The sequence below is a fragment of the Tyto alba genome, unplaced genomic scaffold, assembly GCF_018691265.1.
Source record: "Tyto alba isolate M040663 unplaced genomic scaffold, T.alba_DEE_v4.0 Super-Scaffold_33, whole genome shotgun sequence".
In the NCBI taxonomy this organism is placed as follows: domain Eukaryota; kingdom Metazoa; phylum Chordata; class Aves; order Strigiformes; family Tytonidae; genus Tyto; species Tyto alba.
This window is the reverse complement of record NW_024881308.1, coordinates 4,852,645-4,872,519: the sequence shown is the minus strand read 5'-3', so window position 1 is coordinate 4,872,519 and position 19,875 is coordinate 4,852,645. Positions and strand designations below refer to the sequence as shown.

At 48.0% G+C, this 19,875-nt stretch overlaps 1 protein-coding gene across 1 annotated transcript in view; it reads right to left on the bottom strand.

Annotated features, from left to right (window-relative positions):
* Positions 1-19,875, bottom strand: part of LOC122154178 (protein phosphatase 1 regulatory inhibitor subunit 16B-like) — a 60,514-nt gene that overhangs the window by 10,070 nt on the left and 30,569 nt on the right. Inside the window, exon 3 of the mRNA XM_042801194.1 lies at positions 1,134-1,204. Coding sequence (XP_042657128.1) covers positions 1,134-1,204 — 71 coding nt within the window. The remainder of the gene's footprint in view (positions 1-1,133; positions 1,205-19,875) is intronic.

The following is a 19,875-nucleotide window of genomic DNA, read 5'->3' as shown; positions in this document are numbered from 1 at the left end:
CCAGAGTATAACTGCATCCTTCACTGGAAGCCACTGCTAAGGGGCAATAGTGGTCACTTAGGAGCTTCTCTCTGCTCAGGGATTCAGTTAATTCTTGCGGATGCAAAGTTCCCACCTCAACTCCCAAATGCACCTTTACAATAATTGATCCTTCAGTGGCCAAGGTGGGATTCTCCATGGCTTCTGGACCTAGTGGGGAAAGCAGTGAGGCTGTCAGCGCTTCTCTGTGTGCAGAATAACATCTCTCTGGAGAGGTGAGGAGCCGGCGGGGACAGGACCCTTTATTCTTCTAGAAGCCAGTTTGCATTTTTAAGCAAACATCCATCCAGCTTTGAAGAGAGCAAGTGACTTGCAGAAGAATTCAAAGCCCCCACGTCAATGGGAGCGTTTGCAGCTGGGACTAATGGCGAGAAAACCATGAGTCCCCCCCGTCCCGCCCTCGGAGCGCGTGTGACAACCGCGCCAGTGTTCCTCGTGGCAGCGGAGGCGGCAGCTACCAGGCACAGCGAGTCCCGCCGGCCTGCTGCAGGCTGGCTCTCCTCCCGTGCTCCCACTGAAAATCAGGACGCATGAGGAGCGGGGAGAACGGGGGCCTTAGGAAGAAAGGTAGAAAAAGCCTTATGGGATCAGTGCAGAGGGTCTGAGGAAGGACAGAGACTTACACACCACTATAGCAAGTCTCTGTTTTACTGACGATCGGCTGTTGCCACGTTATACAGACTTTTGGAAGTTCCTGAGCCTACAGAGAACAGCAGCAGGCTCTCCAAGCATCCTATGCATCATTTATTTAAACCACTTTCAAAAATCTTGGGTTGCCAAAGTCTCTGAGTTAAGAGTTTACAGCCCAGCCCTGTAAAGACTAAGGGGTGGGAGAAATGTTGTTCACATCTGAAATCCAGCCCTGAATTCTGAGCTCTTAGTATCACTGAACAAAGTCTGGGATACAACAAGAGAAGGGTTTGATCTCAGTTTGCTCCCCAAGAAACAGGATGGCCAGCACAACATGGTAGAGTTTCACTGCTTTAACTGAGCAAAAAAAATGAAATAGAAGAGCTCTCCCTGTTTACCCCTGCTCAGAGGGCAGTGGGAAGACACGACAATGTGGAGTGCTGTGACCTCCTCCCACACCTCACCTGATGCAGTGCAGTTAATCCATCTTCATTGCACAGGTCTGGGCTGATGTTGCTCTTCAGCAAGTAACACACTGTAAGGGAAGAAGACAGGAGGAAAGGACAGTCAGATCAGTAATCCTAACACATGTCTTGCTCTCTGCTAGCCCTAGCCAGTTCAAGACAAAGGCAACCCACACCAGCAGGCTGTTCCAGCGTGGGCAGAGCTGCAGGAGACCTCGCAGCCAAGAGCCCAACACTGGTGTGAATCCACAGCCACTGCAGCACTGGCAAGAAAAAAAGCCTTCTTGGTTTTACCCAGCAGAGAGCACCAGCATACAATTTTCTCCCAACTTCCTTCCAAGGGAGACTGCTATTTCAGCTGTCATTTTCACATGGTTGTGCTGGAACAGTCTACGTTTTTATCTTGCGCTTTGCAACATCTGAGTGCGACCTCTGCACATGGCAGCCCAGGAGAGCTCAAAGTCAATCAGGGATTTTTGAGTCCTGAGTGACAACCATAACAGAGATCTCACTGTGGGAGGGATGAGGTCCTGCCTCAAGAGGTTATCAATCAAGAATGAGAAGCTCAATACGTTCAGGGGCCTGCCACATCTGAAAAACACTGGGGTTGCTTTGGTCACTTCACATGAGCTGTTGGGTATTTGAAGAAAGCTTTCTAGAAGCTTTATTTTTTTAATTAATGCTTTGGAAAGGATAAGAAAAAAATGAAAATTTCTGAAACACATGGAAAGTTGTTAGCTCCTAGGTGAAAATAAAGTTTGCTGTGGGGTACAGGTCTTTCACAGGGTAATAGCAATGAGGCTGGCAGGGGATGTAAATTAATAGCAACATCAGGAACTCTTTAAATTCAACACTGTTGACAGATCTTGATGATCTATACCCATCTTCTGTTGTTTACTTGCTCATTCCCTGCTTTTTCTCCAGAGATTTCACTACCTAATGCTTTTCCCACCTCAGATGTCACTGACAGCACACACACAAGCCACAGGTTCGTAATCATCTCCCTGGGACCAGGGCAGCGACAGATATCTCATCTTATTTGATGGCAAGGATGAAACCATTAAGTGAAACCAGAGCTGCAAAATAAGGAACACTAACAAAGCTAAAAATGCAATAATCATCTTCAGAGCTGGCAATCAAAGCAACTGCAAGGCTGCTCGCTCCCACAGCGCCCGGCAGCCCCTCCTTCTCTGCTTTTCCAAGTCAGAAGGAGCTCCTTCCCCAGCACATCCACAGGGCTGTCCCTGGGGACAGAGCACTTCTGGCATCCAAAGCACAACATGGAAAACATGTCCACAATGACATCAATGTTGATTTATGAAGCTTTGTTTAAAAGATCTGGAAAATGCACTCACAAGAAAGGCAAATCGAAACCAATGCGAAGTTTAGTTTGGAAGCCACCGGTCTGATTATCGAAAAGGAAGGCAAAACCAGACAGAAGCAAAATATCTTATATCGCAGGACTGTTTCACCTAGCTCAAAATGAATGCTGGAATTTACGTTTGCTGGAAATAATTTCAAGGCATTGACACCTGGTTGATGAAACTGATACAAAAAAAGCAGAATACAACAAAGAACAAAACTCATCCCCCACCACCCCGAGTCCAGAGTGAGTTTTTTCCAGCTCAAAGGCCAGTGCAGGAAGCCCACCTACACCCAGCTCACACCCCCTAACACTTGCATGCTTGACAGTAATAAGAGTGCTGAAGCCCAGCCAGTATATCCAATTTAATAACTGTGCTTCTACTGTTTCTGGCCAGCCCCAAACTCCTGCTCACCTAATCCAAGCTGAGTGATAGGCAAGTCATTCATCAGTGGATCTGGTCGTCTCTTATTTACTTTGGATGCTCTGCCATTAGGGTTTTAATTCAATCTCAGTCATTTAAGAGCCATTGTGTACTAATGACATGCAGCTCCATAATCATGTTTTGCCTGATTATGGAGATTTGGACAAGTAGATGCTGGCAGATTAACTTTACAAGTGCTGTCCCTCTGTGGGAAGAAGCAGTAGCATAAATCCCAGCTTGTTATGGAATATGGGATTTTGTGTTGAAGGCTCTGTGATCACGGCTTGATGGAGCCTGTAAGAGTCCTTGAAGGGTTAAGATTCAGAGGAGGATTTATCTCACCATAAAGCAGCTTTGAATTCTCCACTAACCCCTGCATCAGCCCTCATGTTTGTAGTACACCTCCCCTTAGCTCCCATTTGCCCTCAGGACTGGCTCACCACAGCCCTCAAAACACTTCCCAGTATCTCCTAACGCACCGAAGACTGACAACCACAAGACACCAAAAAGAGCACAGAGAAGGTAGGTATGGATGTGATAGCAATGAGTCCAGGCAAACGTGGCCTGAAGAAGAAATCACACTCCTTTCCAAGCAGCTGCAAGCTGAAGTTTGCATCTTGGGGCTTAGCAGGGGGAGCACAAGGCTGAGCAGCAATGAGTCCTGGCTCCTTCTCTACAGTCAGAGGGATGTTGCCTCCAGTATTCTTCACGCTCCGGACAACAAACCCCAACAGCTAGGCAGAAGGCTCAAAGAGCTGCTATTTCCTATTATCTTCCCACCAAGCTCGTAGCAGAACGCAGCCCCGATTCCTACCCACCACCCCCAGCAGCAGGGCACGGGGTGGCAAAGAGCAGCTTCAGCAGGCCCTGCTCCCCGCAGAGGGACGAGGAGGGAGGACACGGGCATCTTCCCTATGCCCACTACCCAGGAACAGCCCCTCCCACGTGGCCGGGAAGAACAAGTCCTCCTTTCTGATAAACTTCAGGAGAAACGTGCATTTGTGGGTTTTCCAGTGCCTTAAGATTAGGAAAGGGGGGGGCACAGCTGCGACACTTTGCAGTGCTGGAAGCCGGACCCTCAGCTCCAGGGCTGTGGCACTGCCACCAACCCACTCTGCTGCTTAATGCACCACCGAAGGGACAGGGACCTGAGCAAGCAAAGTGCCTCTCCTCAAGCCTGCCGGTGCCGCACTCCTCGCTGCAGAGCCCCTTCTCCTCCCACCCCAGGCACCAACGATGCCATACAGGTAGGAAGGATACGCTTCAGCTCACAGGGACACAGATTATTCACTTGATGCCAGCTGATGGCTCAAGCCTCAGCACACCACTGCTGAAAGGAAGATCCCCCCCCATCCGCACAAGGTATAGAGTGGAAGTGGGTCCTCTGCAAGCTCAGGTCACAAGGAGCCCAACAGAATGGGCTTCTGCAGGTCACATCGGCAGGTTCAGCAGGCAGCAGCCTCCACTTTAACACTTACGATTAACTTCTTAAAGAGAGCTCAGCGCCTAAAATGCTGAGCTCTTCAAAATCTGCCCTGCTTTGCATATAGGCAGGGGGCAGGTGGGGAGAAGGGGCTGGATGCGTGGATATACTTTCTTATGTGTCAGGCACAGGTTGTAGGAAGCAGTTTCAAGTGCATAGCAAATGAAGGAATTAAAATTGTTACAATAAGAGCTGGATGAACAAATTGTTGTGAATAATTCATTGCAAATTATATTAACTGAGCAATCACTCAAATGTATTTTCCATTATTTGCTTGCTCTGCCTATAATTGAACCTCTCACACGCCAAAATGGTGTACATTAATCTTCAATTTATATTTTATCATTCACATCTGTGCTGTGTTAAATGAAAAAAGCTCCCTCAACAGCTGTGAAAATACATCCTAGGTTTTAAGTCACCCTCCATCACATGTCTTGGGGCAGTCTCAGACAGATTCTCCTCCCTGAACACAACAAACCCACTTCTCGGGAGCTCCCTCTCCTCCCAAGCGTGTCCAAGCCTTGCTTATTCTCCCCAAAACCTATAAATCAGAGAGAAGACAAAAAAAGCACTGAAAAGACCCTAAGGAAAATTCAATGCAGGGTAATCAGCTCTCTCACCTGAAGAGATATTACAGCGCTATGGTTTTTCATCAATGCTACTTCCCACTGAGTTTATACTAGTAACAGCTTTTCCAGAAAAGTTCGTAAACCAGATGAAGACTTTTCCATGCAGAAAAAATGCCTTTGTCAGTGCAGTTCCCCTTAGGTCAATAAGCTATACCATAAAATTCTGGATACTGTTACACTCCCATCTATACCCAGCATCTGCATACCTCAAGTATTAATAACTCATAGGAAAAAGCCAACTGAAATGGATATGGACACCAGGGAGGGAACAAAAAGAAAAACAAACACCTTTCTGGGAGAAGGTCGTGATTCTTCCAAAAAATACATAGTGGCAAACTGTCTATACTGGCAAACAGGCTTACCTGTGTGCTCCAAATTTACATACACACACAGAACATTAGTTTTTAAAAATCAGGTTTATCTTGATCCTTTGCACTCAATGAATTCTTTCTGAAAATATTTAAACTCTTCCGGTTCACTTTCTGGTTCTCAGACCACCTTTAAAAAGCTACTATTGCACTGAGGCCTCTACAGCAATAGAATAATTCTTGTATGTTTATACCTGATTTCACTAAATAAAATGAAGTTTCACTTGGATTAAGATGCACGCTTTTACACACTGCTAGAAGTCACTTCCACCCAATGCAGCTTTAGTCAAAAACCCGGTGTAGTGGAAGAAACTCTTCCCAGCGTTACTTGCAGTGAGATACTGGTGGTGTCGGTGCCACACGGGTGTGTTGGCAAATGTCTAGAAAGGCTGATCCCCAGCCTTCCAGTCACGGTCCTACGGATGGGCTCAGCTACTTCAAAGCTGCATTTTTACTGCTAGTTTTGCAGGGATATTTATTACACAGAGAAACATTGCCAGGAAAACCGCATTGAAGCTATGAGCACTCTGCCAGCAAAGCATCCAGCTTCCTAACACAGCCTACTATGATACTCATATTTAAGAGCTTATCTAAACCCTGAGCAGTAACAGGATGAATTTACTCAGCCTTATTTTCCACTCTCTGCAACATACAACTGATAGCCCATCCTGGTCCACTGATAAACTCTGCAGCTCCCTAAAGCTTTTTGAAAGACAAAAAAACACAGAAAACAAAACCCCACACTCAGACAGCTTCAAACATTTAGTACACCTAAAAATAAATATGGCCCAGATTGCTGCTGAGCTAGGAACTGATACATGCCATCATGATTGATCACCAAGCCTTCTCGGGAAGGTTCAAAGCCTGTTAAGACACTTCCCACCTAGTTTATAGATGGCACACACATTCCTTCTAATACACCACAAAATCTGGGAAGTTTGGAAAGAGGCCAGCAGAGCCCCATCTGCTTTGTGCCATGTTCACACAGGCAGGGACACTTCATGCAGCTACACTCAGCCCAGGTGCTGCTTCTCTCAAGGAAAATCTATTTCTGCTTTTTGCTTAAGAGGGCATACCCTTCCTTAGCCCCAAGGAGCCTGCTTCGCATGGCAGGTTCTTCCTGCAGAGCTTTGGGCCTGGTTCATACACAAGTTTTATTCTGGCAGCAAGTGAGAGTTGTCAACAACCTGTACATTTATTTAATGTGAAGGGTCCAAAATTCTTTCTCTCCCTCTTTGTGCCTATTTCAATCAATTTTTGCTTTATGCTTTGACACCTATCCATCACTGCAGTGCTAGAGCACCAGGAAGAATACTGTAAGGGGACAGCCACCTACAGCTGCATCTTGGATAAATGGGCCATAGCCAGGTGCCTAAACCCTTCAGCATCCCACATTTTCTTGTTCTACATATACAGGACTTCATGCTCTCATAATCCATTTAGAGCTAATGATGCTAAAGCATCTTTCTTTCATGGCTGCCATCCACTTGGGATTACTCAGATAAGTAACAGTGTGCAAGTTACCCATCTGCAACCAGCAATGCTCAAAGGACACAGCAGAAACAAAGCCAAATTCATGTCAGCTGGGAAAATATAAATTAGAGGGTGCTGCCATCTGACATTTCTAAGAATGTAGCGTCATGTTTGAAAGCATCCTCATCCTCTGTCCTGCTCAGACTAACAGTGAAATCGGTCCACGTAGGAGGTACCAAATACATAAAGGAAAACTACAGTCAGAGATTATTTTCTTGGTTTCCCATTCCTCATCTATTATTGAAAGAATAAATAATTTTGGTATGATTTTTAAACAGATGATGGGCTTTAAAAGGGATGAGTGTTTTATATAACCTTTGGGCTCAGGTGCCCTCCAGCAGGATTTCTGTGGGCAGGAGCCAGGAAAGCTAAATATGGGGCTTTCCCAATATCAGTGGGACAGTGACACCTGGGCTCCCAAAGAGCCTCTTCTCTCTTTAAGAGGCATTTTGGAGAAGGTATTTGAATGGTGCTGATTTAAAAGGCACTAAAAAAAATAAATTAAGTCAGCCTTATGGAGGTATGGATCAAGGAGACCAAGGCCAAATTTCCCAAGGGTGCAGGAGCTGTAGCCATGAGCAGAGCAGTGCTCAGCAGAAGGCACTGACAACGCGCAAAGGGAATTGTCCCGCTGCGGTCGAGCCACGCGAGGCAGTGGCCTGAGCAGGGAACACCAACAGAAAGTGAGGGATGAGGGACAGCCATGTCCCCCAGCAGCGACTCGATAGCAACCTGTATCCCCCATCTCTCAAGTTTGCACCTGAAGTGTTGGGTTTGGTGGGTGCAAGCAGGCAAGGAACACATCTCGCTTCCCTTTGTGTTTCAGGCAGAGTTAGACGAAGGGCACCTAAGGAGTAAGTAAATGTTCGACTGGGACCTCCTGTACTCCTCCTGCTTTGGCTTCTTCCAGTTTGCTTTCTACAAAAACCTCTTCTTGGAAGTCGTGACAACACACGCAAATCCATTCAGACAACACAACATCAAAGCCTTTTATCTGAGTAGCACAGAGGATCCCACTTATATACCTGTTCAGAACCACATTTGAGGTATTGGACCAAAACCTATCTACTGAGACATGCAGTCATCACTTGTGATGTCTATACTAAGCTTATTAGAAAATAAATCTTTAAGTGTGCCAAAAGAGAAATGCAGAAAAAAAAAAAATATTTGGCTTTAATAGAAATTACAGCTTAAGAAGTATTTAGATAAAAGGGAACAATGGTGTCAGGAGGTAAACTTCTGCAGCTGTCTGAGCACATGAAGAGCTTCCCCAATTACATTAATACACTAACATAACAGGTGATCTGAGGAGCAGAATTGCAGTACTCCCCCAAGCTCCACACAGAGCCAGCCTGCCCGTATTTGCAAGAGGATACTCTAATATGCTCTGTGTAGCAGGAAATACTTCATATTGCCATTTGAAAGTGTTATTAGGTTCCAGAGTCAACAGCCTCTGCCCCAGTTTGTATTTCAGGCATCCTATGGGCTCAGCTAAGCAGCTGTATGTTGACCTGAACCACATGAATGGTTTTAACAGTCTCAATTATAAAACAGGAAACTTTCTATTTAGAGTAATGGAAAAGAGGTTTTGGTGGAGGGGTGGGGAAACACATATCTGCTTTCCAAGCTGCCCTGAATTAATACCAAACAATTCCCTGCAGTGACCATAGCCCAGGAGCTCGCCAGCAGACCGGGCTCCCCACCTTTCTCTGCTCCTCAGCCTGCCCCCACTTCAGAGACCCTTTTTCTCTGTTGTGCATCTCTAACCTTGCCCTGGTCTTTAGAGAAGCCCCAACTGCTCTGGCTGTTTTGGTACCTTCTCCACCCTCAGCAGCATCCACTCTCCATCAGCATGTTTTGGTTTGGTTTGGTTTTCCTTCCAACTTTGTCTCCCTTTAGTTTAGGATGGTGTCGTGGTTTAGGCCTGTTGGCAGCCAACCACAATGCAGCACCTCTCTCTCCCTTCCCCTCCAGCAATGAGAAGGGACAGAGAGCCAGGCTTGGGGTTCAAGATAGGACTGGGATGGGGAAAAATTCCCCTTTATGATCATGAGCAAAAGGCAGACTCGTTAGGGGAAGAAAAAAAAAAGAACATACATTTATTACAGACACTAACAACACATAACAGAGTAGGACAGTGAGAGGCATTGCCACATCTTGAGAACACCTTCCCCCCACCCCTCCCTTCTTCCCGGGCTCAGCTCTGCTCCCGATATCTCTACCTCCTCCCCCAGGGGCGCAGGGGCAGGGAATGGGGGGTGCAGTCAGCGCTGCCACTTCCTTCATCTTCGGTGAGGGGAGTGTCCAAAACTTGTTACCCCCTGCTCCATCGTGGTCCCCCTCTCACAGCAGACAGTCCTCCACAAACTTTCTCTGACTTGAATTCCTCCCCTGGGCCGCAGCGTTCCCCACACTGCTCCGTCATGGGTCACTAACTTCCTCCGACTGGATTCCCTCCCACGGCTGCAGCCCTTCCCGAGCTGCTCCGGCGTGGGACTCCCCCGCATGCTGCAATCCTCCCAGCACTGAATTACAGCAGCAGGCTGCCTTTTCCCATGAGACCCGGCCTTCTTCGGGCACAGAACCTTGATCATTCGAGCAGGAGCAACAGGCCATAAATCAATGTCTGCTCCACCGTAGATCTTCATGGGTGGCAGGGGGGGCCACCCTGCCGTCTCACCACAGGATACAGGGGGTCTCTGCTCCGGCACACCTCCCCCCTCCTTTCTTCCTCCGTTCCTCCACTGACCTTGGTGTTCACGCAGCTGCAGCAACTCCTCCTCACAAGTCCAACTGCCCGTCACCACGTCCCTTCTTAAATACGTTATCATAGAGGCGCAGCTGATTGGATTAATTTCCCAAACAGAAGTGGAGCTGATGGAGCTGGGGGAGCTTCGAGAAGCTTCTCACAGGGGGCCGCCCCGATAGCCCCCTCACCTGCCACCAAAAAACTCCACCACTCACTCAACCCAGGACAGATGGGTACTTTGGGGATGAAGATCTTTCAAGAGAGTCAGGACAAAATCACATCCTTAGGTCTGCTCCCATGGATCACATGGATCCAGGCATACATGAAACAGGGTGCCATGGAGCCAAGGTCTAAACGCCTGTGTAAGGCAGAGGCGAGGTGTGCCAGGACACGCTCTGCAGTACAGCCCCCTCAAAACCAGCTCTGTGTGACCAGCCCCCAGGTCCCCCCCAGCCCAGGTGGGTCTCACACCATTACCCCACATGGGAGAATGCAGCGGGCATGCCAGAAGTAAAGTTGTAATCTGTTAAAACATCAACCCCGCTCCACAGCACCATTTCTTACTGGAAACGCTGCATTGACACGCAGTGCTGGAGAGGAAATGTCTATAAAAGCAGAAAGTCCTCCCCCTTTCTTTTTTTTTGTTCAAATAAAGAGACTGTGGTTTCCTTTTTAAAAGCAAACAGTACGGAAAGAAAACTTTCATGCAAGTTTAGCAGCAACCCGAACTTTACCAGAGAAGATTCGGCTGATCTTTCGCAGCCCTTCTGCTTTTGCAACCTGTAATTATTCAGCAGCAGATTTTACAAGATTCAGAGATTTGAATTTCAACAGAGCCTTTCATCCAGACATCTCTGAAAGCACTGCTGCCATTAGCAGAGCGAGCTCCAGGCTGTCTCCTGGGATTTTACAATCAGTATTTGCCTCATTTCACAGATGTGACATCTCAGCTTGAGTTAGACCAAGACTCCGGAGGCTCAGGTTTCTTTGTCAAGGTCACAGTGACAGTCCATGCCACAGCTGTGACAGTGCCCCTGAGTCCCAGGTCCCAGTTCCAACCCTTTAAACACAAGAAAACTCTCCTTTCCTGTCCCCCGTCCTCTCAGTTGTGCAGCTGAAGTCTCCACACTAACAGCTTTGACAGCAACAGACCCCAAGGTGAGCCTTGTGTTTGACAAGAGTTTGGTTTGCCCATGAGTATTCTAAAAAGGGAAATGGAAGCTGTGGCTGGGCAGCAGCTCTCGGCCAGTATCACTCACCCAGGAGGGTCTCCAGTGCTCAGTCGGGACCTCTTTGCCGCCCACATCGGGGACCTGGGCTGGGGCAGGAGAGCAAGTCGCAAGAGGTGGGGGAGCAAGGTCATCTGAAGGGCCTGCAGTGGGGCAGCATGCTTCATTTAATTATAAATCAGGAATCATGCCATCACCAAGGTGGAGAATGAAGCACGTTTGGTCGCCAAGCCTGTATGTGACAACCATCTCTGATCTTCACCAGCAACACAGCCAGGAAAACCTCTTTTTTATATCCCCTCTCACAAGCCCAAGTCCCAGAAGTTTGCAAGCTTTCAGGGCTGATCAAAGTCCAGTATTTCCCCAGGGTTTCAAACCACTTGTCTTTCAATCTTCATTTCAGCACCTATCACACAGACAAATCACACAGTCTAGAACTTCTTTTTTGCATTAACGAAAAAGCGCATTTAATTTGCTCTCCAGGTCAACACCTCCAATCCCAAAGCAGCCCCCGATGTGGAGTATCACCCCCGTCCAGTGCCCACGACAGCCCAACACTGGCACGGGCTGAAGGGGCAGCGGGCAACTGTCACAGGCCACTGTGACCACATAAAGTCCCACAGCCAGTGGCACACTGCTTCTTGGTGGGACCTGGCCTGGGGCACGGCTGGTCCTTGTACCACCGAATACCAAGCAGGGGCATTTCCAGGAAATACCTGTGCGCCCCAACTCTCCACGCTGGAGATTTGTTTTCAGCATAACCAAACAGATTTGAGAGCCACGGGGACTCCTCTCCCAGCCCTCAGCAACCAGCAGACCCTTGTGAGAGAAGTCAAGAGAGTTTATCCGTGAACATCATCATGAAAAGTATTCAGCACTGCATGGAAACCAGTGCATACATTTGAGAGTTGAATCAAGAGTTAGCACCTGAGCTTGGCAGAAATGCAGGTTTTTCACAGCTACAGTAATACTTATAATCAATGAGACAGGCCTGACAGAAGGTATATGATGAAATCCGTGTGATGGCTGCTGTGCACAGAGGATACTAGTCCCCCCCAGCCAGGGGCTGAAGCTGAGACCACCCATTTCATGGGCCCTGGGCCCAATCCAGTTGAGGATGGTCTGCTCAATAAAGACCACAGCATAAAGTTGCTGTAGACTGCTAGTCATGCAATCCAAATTTAGACCCTCGAGTATCCAAGTTAAAAATTTAAAAATAAAATAAAATACTAGTGGACAAAACTTTAATTTCCTTAATGTTTCCAAATGTCCTTGAAGAAGGTTTGAAATCCCCTTCCATGACTCCTCAGAGACTGTGCAAAAGTCAAACCAAGCAGGCATGCAGTGATACAACATGACTGTCAAGTGCTTTGCATACAGACTACCTTGTTTTAATAGTTATTTCACCTGCTCCATCACACAAAGTTGAAAACTATTTGAAACTTCTTCTTTCACAAGTTCTGTGTGATCTCTCCTTCCCACCACCTCAAGAAGATGAGTGTTCCCAGTCTGGATGATGCAATATAACTTCATTGCTGGGAGATCAGCCCACGGGGAAGCAGCCTGAGAGATTGACAGGTCATTTAGACTTTTCAGAATTAAAATTCCAACTTGTTGCCTTCGCCCATCCCTGCCATATCTGCAGACACCAAAGTGCCAGCAGCCTCATGCGAACTCAACACAAGACAGCTTTTGCTGCCAGCTCTCCTCTGCTGAGTTTCCTGCACTCTGATGCAGTAAAGAAAGAAACCACACATGGGGTTGGGAGCACTTTCCTTTTTAGTAAGTCGCTCCCTCACTTTCAAAAGCCATCTCAGTGAGCTTAAAACATTAATCTGCAGAATACGGCTTGAATTCAGCAAAACCCTTCAGATCAGAGCTGGGCGGAGAGAGAAAACCATCTCCCCCTCACAGACTGCTGAGGTGTGTACGTCGTGGCAGAGGAACAAGGATGCTCTCTCACAGGAGGGCAGGTCTGGCCCAAACCCACAGGCACAGCTCACACCAGGGATGTGAGCTCAGGGCTCCCAACACTTATAAGATTGCTCTAACAGCCTTCGGGTCAATTTAGGAGTCTTACTTAACGTAAAGAGGAAAAGAGCTGAAATTCTTCAGAAAGTGCTTTGGCCTTAGTGCTGCAGATCAGGTCACCAATGTTTCATCCTGCTTCTGAGATGAGCACTTTCATCTCAGCACCTACAGTGATTTTAAAAATTTTATTTATTTTGCTTTGCATTTCCATCTGAGCTTACTAATACTAACAAAACACCTAGTTTAAACCACCAGATTAAAAAATGCAGAATTCCTACAGCTCTTATGCAGGTTTAAAGCATTGCATTTATCAGAGCAGTATCTTTGAACATTGAAGACATAACTCCTGAATGCTGGGAACAAGGAGTTACAGGCAACAGCAGGGAGCAGAGGGAGCACAACATATCCCACCTCTCTCTTTTTGTCCCTTCGACAGGTCTCCTGTCTTGGCATGAAAGACCCTGACCAACTCTCCACGTTAGTACTACAAGTCAAATGCCTCCTATGCCCTCTTCAGCAAGAGTCAGATCAGAGGAGTTACAGTTTTCCTTTCTGGAACAGTGAGGAAAAGCTTCAGTTTGCCAAAGTATATTGCATTTCCCAAGAAAACTGCAGTTTTCAGAATAACTAACAGTCATTAAAATTCCCCATTAAGTTTTGCCATTAACAGTGGCGGGACCATTCCCTCTCCACAGTGGTGAAAACTCTGCTTACTTCTGTATTAAAACCAGTTTTGTTAATGAACCATTTTATTCCATCCTGTTTGCTTATAAGAGAGCTCCCTCACCAGCAGATCCTTCACATCAGGGAGTTTTTCGTTACGTATTTAACACTACAGGAGCCCAAGTGTCATGGGCCACCTTTTAGCTGTCACAATGCAAGAAAGGTGACATCCATCCTCTGGGCTTGAACGGCAGTTTGCCTGTACTCACTGCATCCCTTACACCTACAGATGAGCAAAAGGGGAGAGAGCCTCCTTACACTCTCCAGCCAGGGCTGCTTCTGTGCAGTGGAGGAGGAAAGACAGCATGATTAAACTACCTAAAAAAACCCCCACATTTTGAACATTAAGACAAGAGGAAAGCCAGGCTAGAGCTTTTCACCATCTCCCATCCATTCCACAGTCTAATATTTTGACTTGAAAAGTTACAGTAACAACAAAATGCTTTAATAGCTAAGCCCACCTTAGGAAGTTCATTAAAGTAATTAATGCTTAAGTGGCTGCTTACACGGTTCTGCCGACAGCACTAATTACAGGTTGCAGAGGTGGATCCCAGTGACAGCACAGGGAACCCAGAGCTGGTTGGAGGCTCATGCACAGCTCTGGGAAGACGTACCGTCCTGTGCTACCGCTTGGGCCTGATTCAGCACTCCCCTACTTTTTCCTGCTGCTAAAACCAAAATTCAGTATCTCCAGCACTAAGTCTAACTGAGCAATTCTGGCAGCTTCTGGTGAAAGAACATGTATTTTTCTGCTGACCAACATCCAGCAGAAGAACCCTGTAGTGTCTTACTCAACAGCCTTTTTGAGATGAAGTCCTTCAAGAACGGGAGCGGGCCTGTCTAGCCAGGGTGATGGGGCCCTGACAGACCATCATGAGGACAGGAATCAAGGTGCTCTGGTTCCTGAAGACACCACAGACCATTTTATCCTTGTGAAATGAAATGGGGGGGTTGCACTCTCCCTCACTAAACCAGGGGTATAACCTTCCTCACACAAGCAGTCCTGTCCTTCAAACATGGGCAGAGACCCACATGCTCGGTGTGACTTGTGCCAAGAGCACTTGTACCTGTTTGGGGAGATGCAGGAAATCTGATCCTCTTTACTAGATCTGTGATCAATTATAAGATCCCTCCTCAACTGTTTCTGGTCCTACCTTTGTCTGGAAAAAGCAGAGTCTTAAAAAAAATTATTTCTTTCCAAGCAGCTGTTTGTAACAAGCTTCTGAGATGCTTCCCACGTTTCACAGACTGAAACAAATCCAACTCCAGGCCTCCATTACCACCCCAGTTAATGCTACAACAGAGAAATCCTGTTTCTTTCTGTACATCTCATCATAAAGAATAATTCCCAGGAAAAGGAGCTCGCCAGACCAAGACCATCCAATGAGGTCCGGATCTCACATGAGCAGCTGCAACCAGTACAGTTGTATAATGGAAACCTGACCTACAAACCTTGAACCAAATTCTAGCTGTTCCCCTTTGAACAGGGAACATGAGAAGGCTTCGCACTTCTGCCCTGGCTGCTGCCAGCTCTTACAGCTGTAACCTCTGGCTTGGCCCCATGCCCTGACAGGACCATTACCTCTCCTCCATCCGGCACGCCTGGGAAGAAGGGGATCACCAGCAAAATGCAAGTTAAAATGAGCCCTGGTTGCGTAAGTTGCATCATCTGTGCAACCTATTACTAAGGGACAGAGCACATTTTGCTGGCCAAGATCTCCAGGCCTCAACACGTGGAAGGACAGAAGATGGAGCAACGGGCGCCGGCACTGCCTCTTCCACCAAACAGGGCACTAGGAGCACGGCAGCAAGGCAGAGTTTCCCAAAAAACATGCATCCCTCATAGAGCAAATGGACACACATGGTGCTCTGGGGACAGAAAAACTGCAGGGGCTAAAAGCAGCAAGATGACACTCAGGCTTGGCATGAGGCACAGATAGTTTTCAGGACAGGCCACATTAACCTCTTCACTGCTGAAGCCTCGCTCCCCAGCAGGGCTGGCCTCAGGAGGGTTGTTTCTCTAGACAGACTCAATAAACCAAATTGGTTTCAGGTGTTCTGTGCCTGTAATGCACAAGAGCGTCAAAGAGATTAAAAAGGAGAACATACACACCAGGGATTTCTAGTAAATAAAACACCCATAAAGGCAGAGATGAATGCTCAGCACACACAGGCGAGGTTCAGTCAAGGCCATCCCCACTGCAGGTGGGGAGGAACAAATCACAGCAGCTGTGAGCTGCAGAGTCACCGAGGGAAGGGGGCAAGATGTAAGGCAAAGCCATCTCCTCCTCCCCAGCACCAGCCCACCAGCACCAGGTTTGAGAGCCCTGGTCAGATGGGAATTCAGATAGACCTGAGCCCCAGAGCATCTGGGCAAGATATGCAAACCTGCCTTGGATTTCTATTTTGCAGTAAAAATCCAAGGGCATTAGAAAGAGGTTCTTCCAGGAACTGTGGGAGAAGCAGAAGCTCTTATAAAGAGGTCCTTACATTGTCAGCAGTTTTGGGATGCTTTGCAACCATCTGGTCCCTCCTTCCCGACTCCAGAGTATTTAAATCAAGAGTTCCTTCAGATAGTGAACTAAATTTGAACGACAAGGTTTCCCCCAACTTCTTGGCTGGCAATCCCTTCCTTTCTGATATTTCCAAAGGAGAAATTTGCTGTTGATGAAGCACATGCCCCAGGACTAAACCAGCAGCGAGAGGCAGGGGCCAGGCTACGCTGACCCACTGATGGGTCCTATTTGGCCACATTTGTGGATCAGCTCCCACGTGTCCATGTCACACAGGGCACCGTACCTCCCCTCAGATAATGATTCCCTTTCACAAGAAAAATAGCTTGATAAAAACTGCTGACTCCTGTTCCACTTATCACAAGAAAAAACAAAACCAGTTTGGAGACAGGACAGGGCTACGTGAGCCTCTTTTGGAAGATGCCCCTCCGCCACCCCCAGCCTTTCCAAGCGGTCAGTTTGAGTGTGTTAAAGACAACAGGAGCACAGCGAGGTATGTTTTAGACATCACATGCAACTGCAGCGGACAATAACTCACTAAAAACCTGATTTACTTAATGACTGTACCAGCAGCTTTGCAAAACGTGGGTGATTTCAGAGGAAGCCGGTGCCTTGCTGCTGCTCTGAGTCACGGGAAGTGCAGCGCCGCAGCCAAGCCCCGGAGCGAGGCAGGAACACTGAAATTTCCCCCAACTATTCTTATCTTGTCGCACAGTAACTCGAGGCTCGTTTTCAAAACCGGGGCCTATTCAGAGCAAAAAACAAGCCACCGCATTCACTAAACCCTGCTGCGTCCGGGAAAGCGCTGTAAATCACGTGTGTAGACAGGATTTACATGCAGAAGCGACAAGGAAAGCACATCTGCAATGATTTTATGGCACACCAGCACAGATAATGGTTTTGTGCTCCTAAAAACAGGTGATTTAAATTCCAGGGTGCCACAGATTTTAATGCCGAGTTAATTTTTCCTCTCTTCTGTGTTCTAGCATACATCACATTATCGAGTGAGCAGAACTCACAAAAATCAGATTTCCTGAAGATAGAGTACAAGAAAATTATGTTTTCTACAGCAAATCAGTTCAACAGAGGCTCAATAAAACATGATTGATAATTAGTGTTTTCTTTTTGACAGCTAGTAGCAATTGTCTTCTCCTTAAATCTAGTGCATTTGCCAATTTAAAGCTAATCCTTCCAAAAATGAAACAAAACATCTGGCAAAAAATTCCCAGTGAATATTGGCTAAGATTTACAAAGATTTACACCAGAGCATCACCTGCTACAGCATCAGACAACTCAACAGTAATTAATGTACAGCCAACATGGCCTTGTGGAAAGAGCCATCAGGCGAATGGCAAATGGATGGGAATAGCTAAATCAGTTTAGGTTTCTCCTAACAGGTGTGGATCAAAAGGAAACTAACCTGATTAGGAAGGAGGAGACTCTGATACAGATTAATCGAGCAAAGCAGAACAGCTATAAAGTGACATTTATGGTTGCTTTCCTTACCAGTGTCACACAGAGCAGCCAGCATGTACCAGCGGATCTGGCCCAGATTTATGGGCTAAGGGTAGACCCCTTTAAATAAGGACAGCTTCCCTCTCCCCAGGCTTACTTTCTCAGCTAGCAGCTGTCCAAAAAAAAAAAAAAAAATAGGCCATTAAAAAAAAGCCCCCCAAAATTTAATTAAATAGAGTAAGTGATGCTCATTGCCTATTGGCAGTGCCATTCTCCCTGCACCGGGCAGCTCGTCCTGATTACAGGCAGGTCGAAGCCACGTTGCCAGACCAAGGCTCCTGGCTCAGCCCATTCCAGCCAGCGGGAAGAACCACGCAGGAAGGTTTTGGTTCAAGCACCAGCTGTGCCCATGTGTGGATCCCCAAGCATCCTGCTCTGAGGATGCGTGCCACTGTGGTTATGTGGTCCCCAGTATACGTTGGCATTCCGACTAAAGCAGAGCATGTCAGTGCTCCCCCGGGAAGCTGGCAGCGCTGAATCTTGCAGGCACACAACACACACTCCCCCCAGGGGCATCCTGCCTGCCTTCCCAAGGGACCCCAGGGGGATCCCGGTACCTGCACCAGCCAGAGCACCTGAGACCCATCACCTCCTCCTGCAAATCCTCTCCCCCATGGGATTAGCTCACTGTTATGCACAGCTGCCACCACTGCTTACAAGGGGCTAATTTTTGTTAAATGCAGACACTCACTGACCTGTTGGGTGCCTGGGATCCTGCGCCACTGGTCACTCACTAACCACTACCTTAAAAACCCTCTGGCACATACAGCACACCTACCAAGCTTCTCATTAACATCAGGGCCAGCCGGTGCGGTGCCTTCGCGGCGAGACGCGCTGAGGCTGGCAGGGGAAAAAGCCCCACAGAGCCCCTCACACACCCGCTCTCCCCAAACCCCACGGGAACGACTCACTCCCGTGGGGTGATGATGGTGCAAAAGGCTCCCCCGCCACCAGACTCGAAGAAGGCTGCCCTGGCCACATCCCCACGCGATCCTGCCAGTCCCGCTGCTTTCCGGAGCTGTGCGCATCCCAGGGGACGCACAAGCATCAGTATACATTTTCTTTCCAAAGCAAATACCCGTCCCCCAGCCTGTGATCCTTTTGCTCACGTTAAATGCCTAAGCCCACAAGTCAGCACTTTACACGATCACTCTGCAAGTGTGCCAAATCTAAGGAGGTTTTCGTTGCTCCAGGAGGCTGTCCCAGAGCTCGCCCTGCTCCTGCACTGTCTGCATCCTGCTCCGGCAAGGAGACCCCCAGCCTTCCCTTCGCCTACCCCACAAGCATTTCCACCAGCAAACCCCCTCCTGTCACATCTCTGTCACCCTGCTTGCCATTACTAACAGCCCTTGGAGCTGTAAGGATGAGACCAAGTGCTCCCGCGGCACCAGGAGGACGCGGAAGGCACGCCTGGCCCTCCTGCTCTGGGGCCAGCTCCTGCCCACCGTGGGGAGGCAGCCTCCCACTCTGCAGGCTTCTGCTGCAGCAAATTCAGACTTCCCAACAAGAGCAAGGGGACGCCCACAACAAAACAGCCAGTGGCCTACGTCCTCTCATATTTTAGTGAGAGATAATAAATGCAGCCAAGGCTTTGCATGAGTCTCACCAAACGTCCATGCTCGTGCTTAGGTCAGACACTATCTGACACCTCCCAAGGAGCTGATTGCATTGGATGTTATCAGGATCTAACACAGAAACTGCTTTGGGACATGGCAAAACTGCAAGACCAACTTTGCCTACAGCAGTGTGAATGAACATCCTTCTCTTGCCACCCACTCCCAAGACCCCTGGTCTGTGGGTGACAAAGCTGTTATTTTCCTCTCCCAGTCACACAGCAACCAGTGCTGGTATCTTGACCCTGCAAATCAGCCTGCTGGGTTTTGAAGCCCTCTCCAGCATCCCATCTGTGGCATCTCAGGACCTCCACAGGCGATGCTCCACGGAGGAGCTCTTTCCAGAGGGCAGAGCAAAGACAGGACAGCTGGCAAATGAGGTGCCGCAGCGATAAACAGCAGGTTGCAAGGAGCAGTTTTAAACAGATGGGGCTCAGTGGGTACGTAAACAGGATCCCCCGTTTCTTTCCTGTTCCACAGCTGGAAAACCCACAGCCCCTTCCTGCGGGAAGGGAAGGAGGAGGGCGGGGAGCCCACGCACTGGGGTGGGTTTCCAGAATGGGTAATGG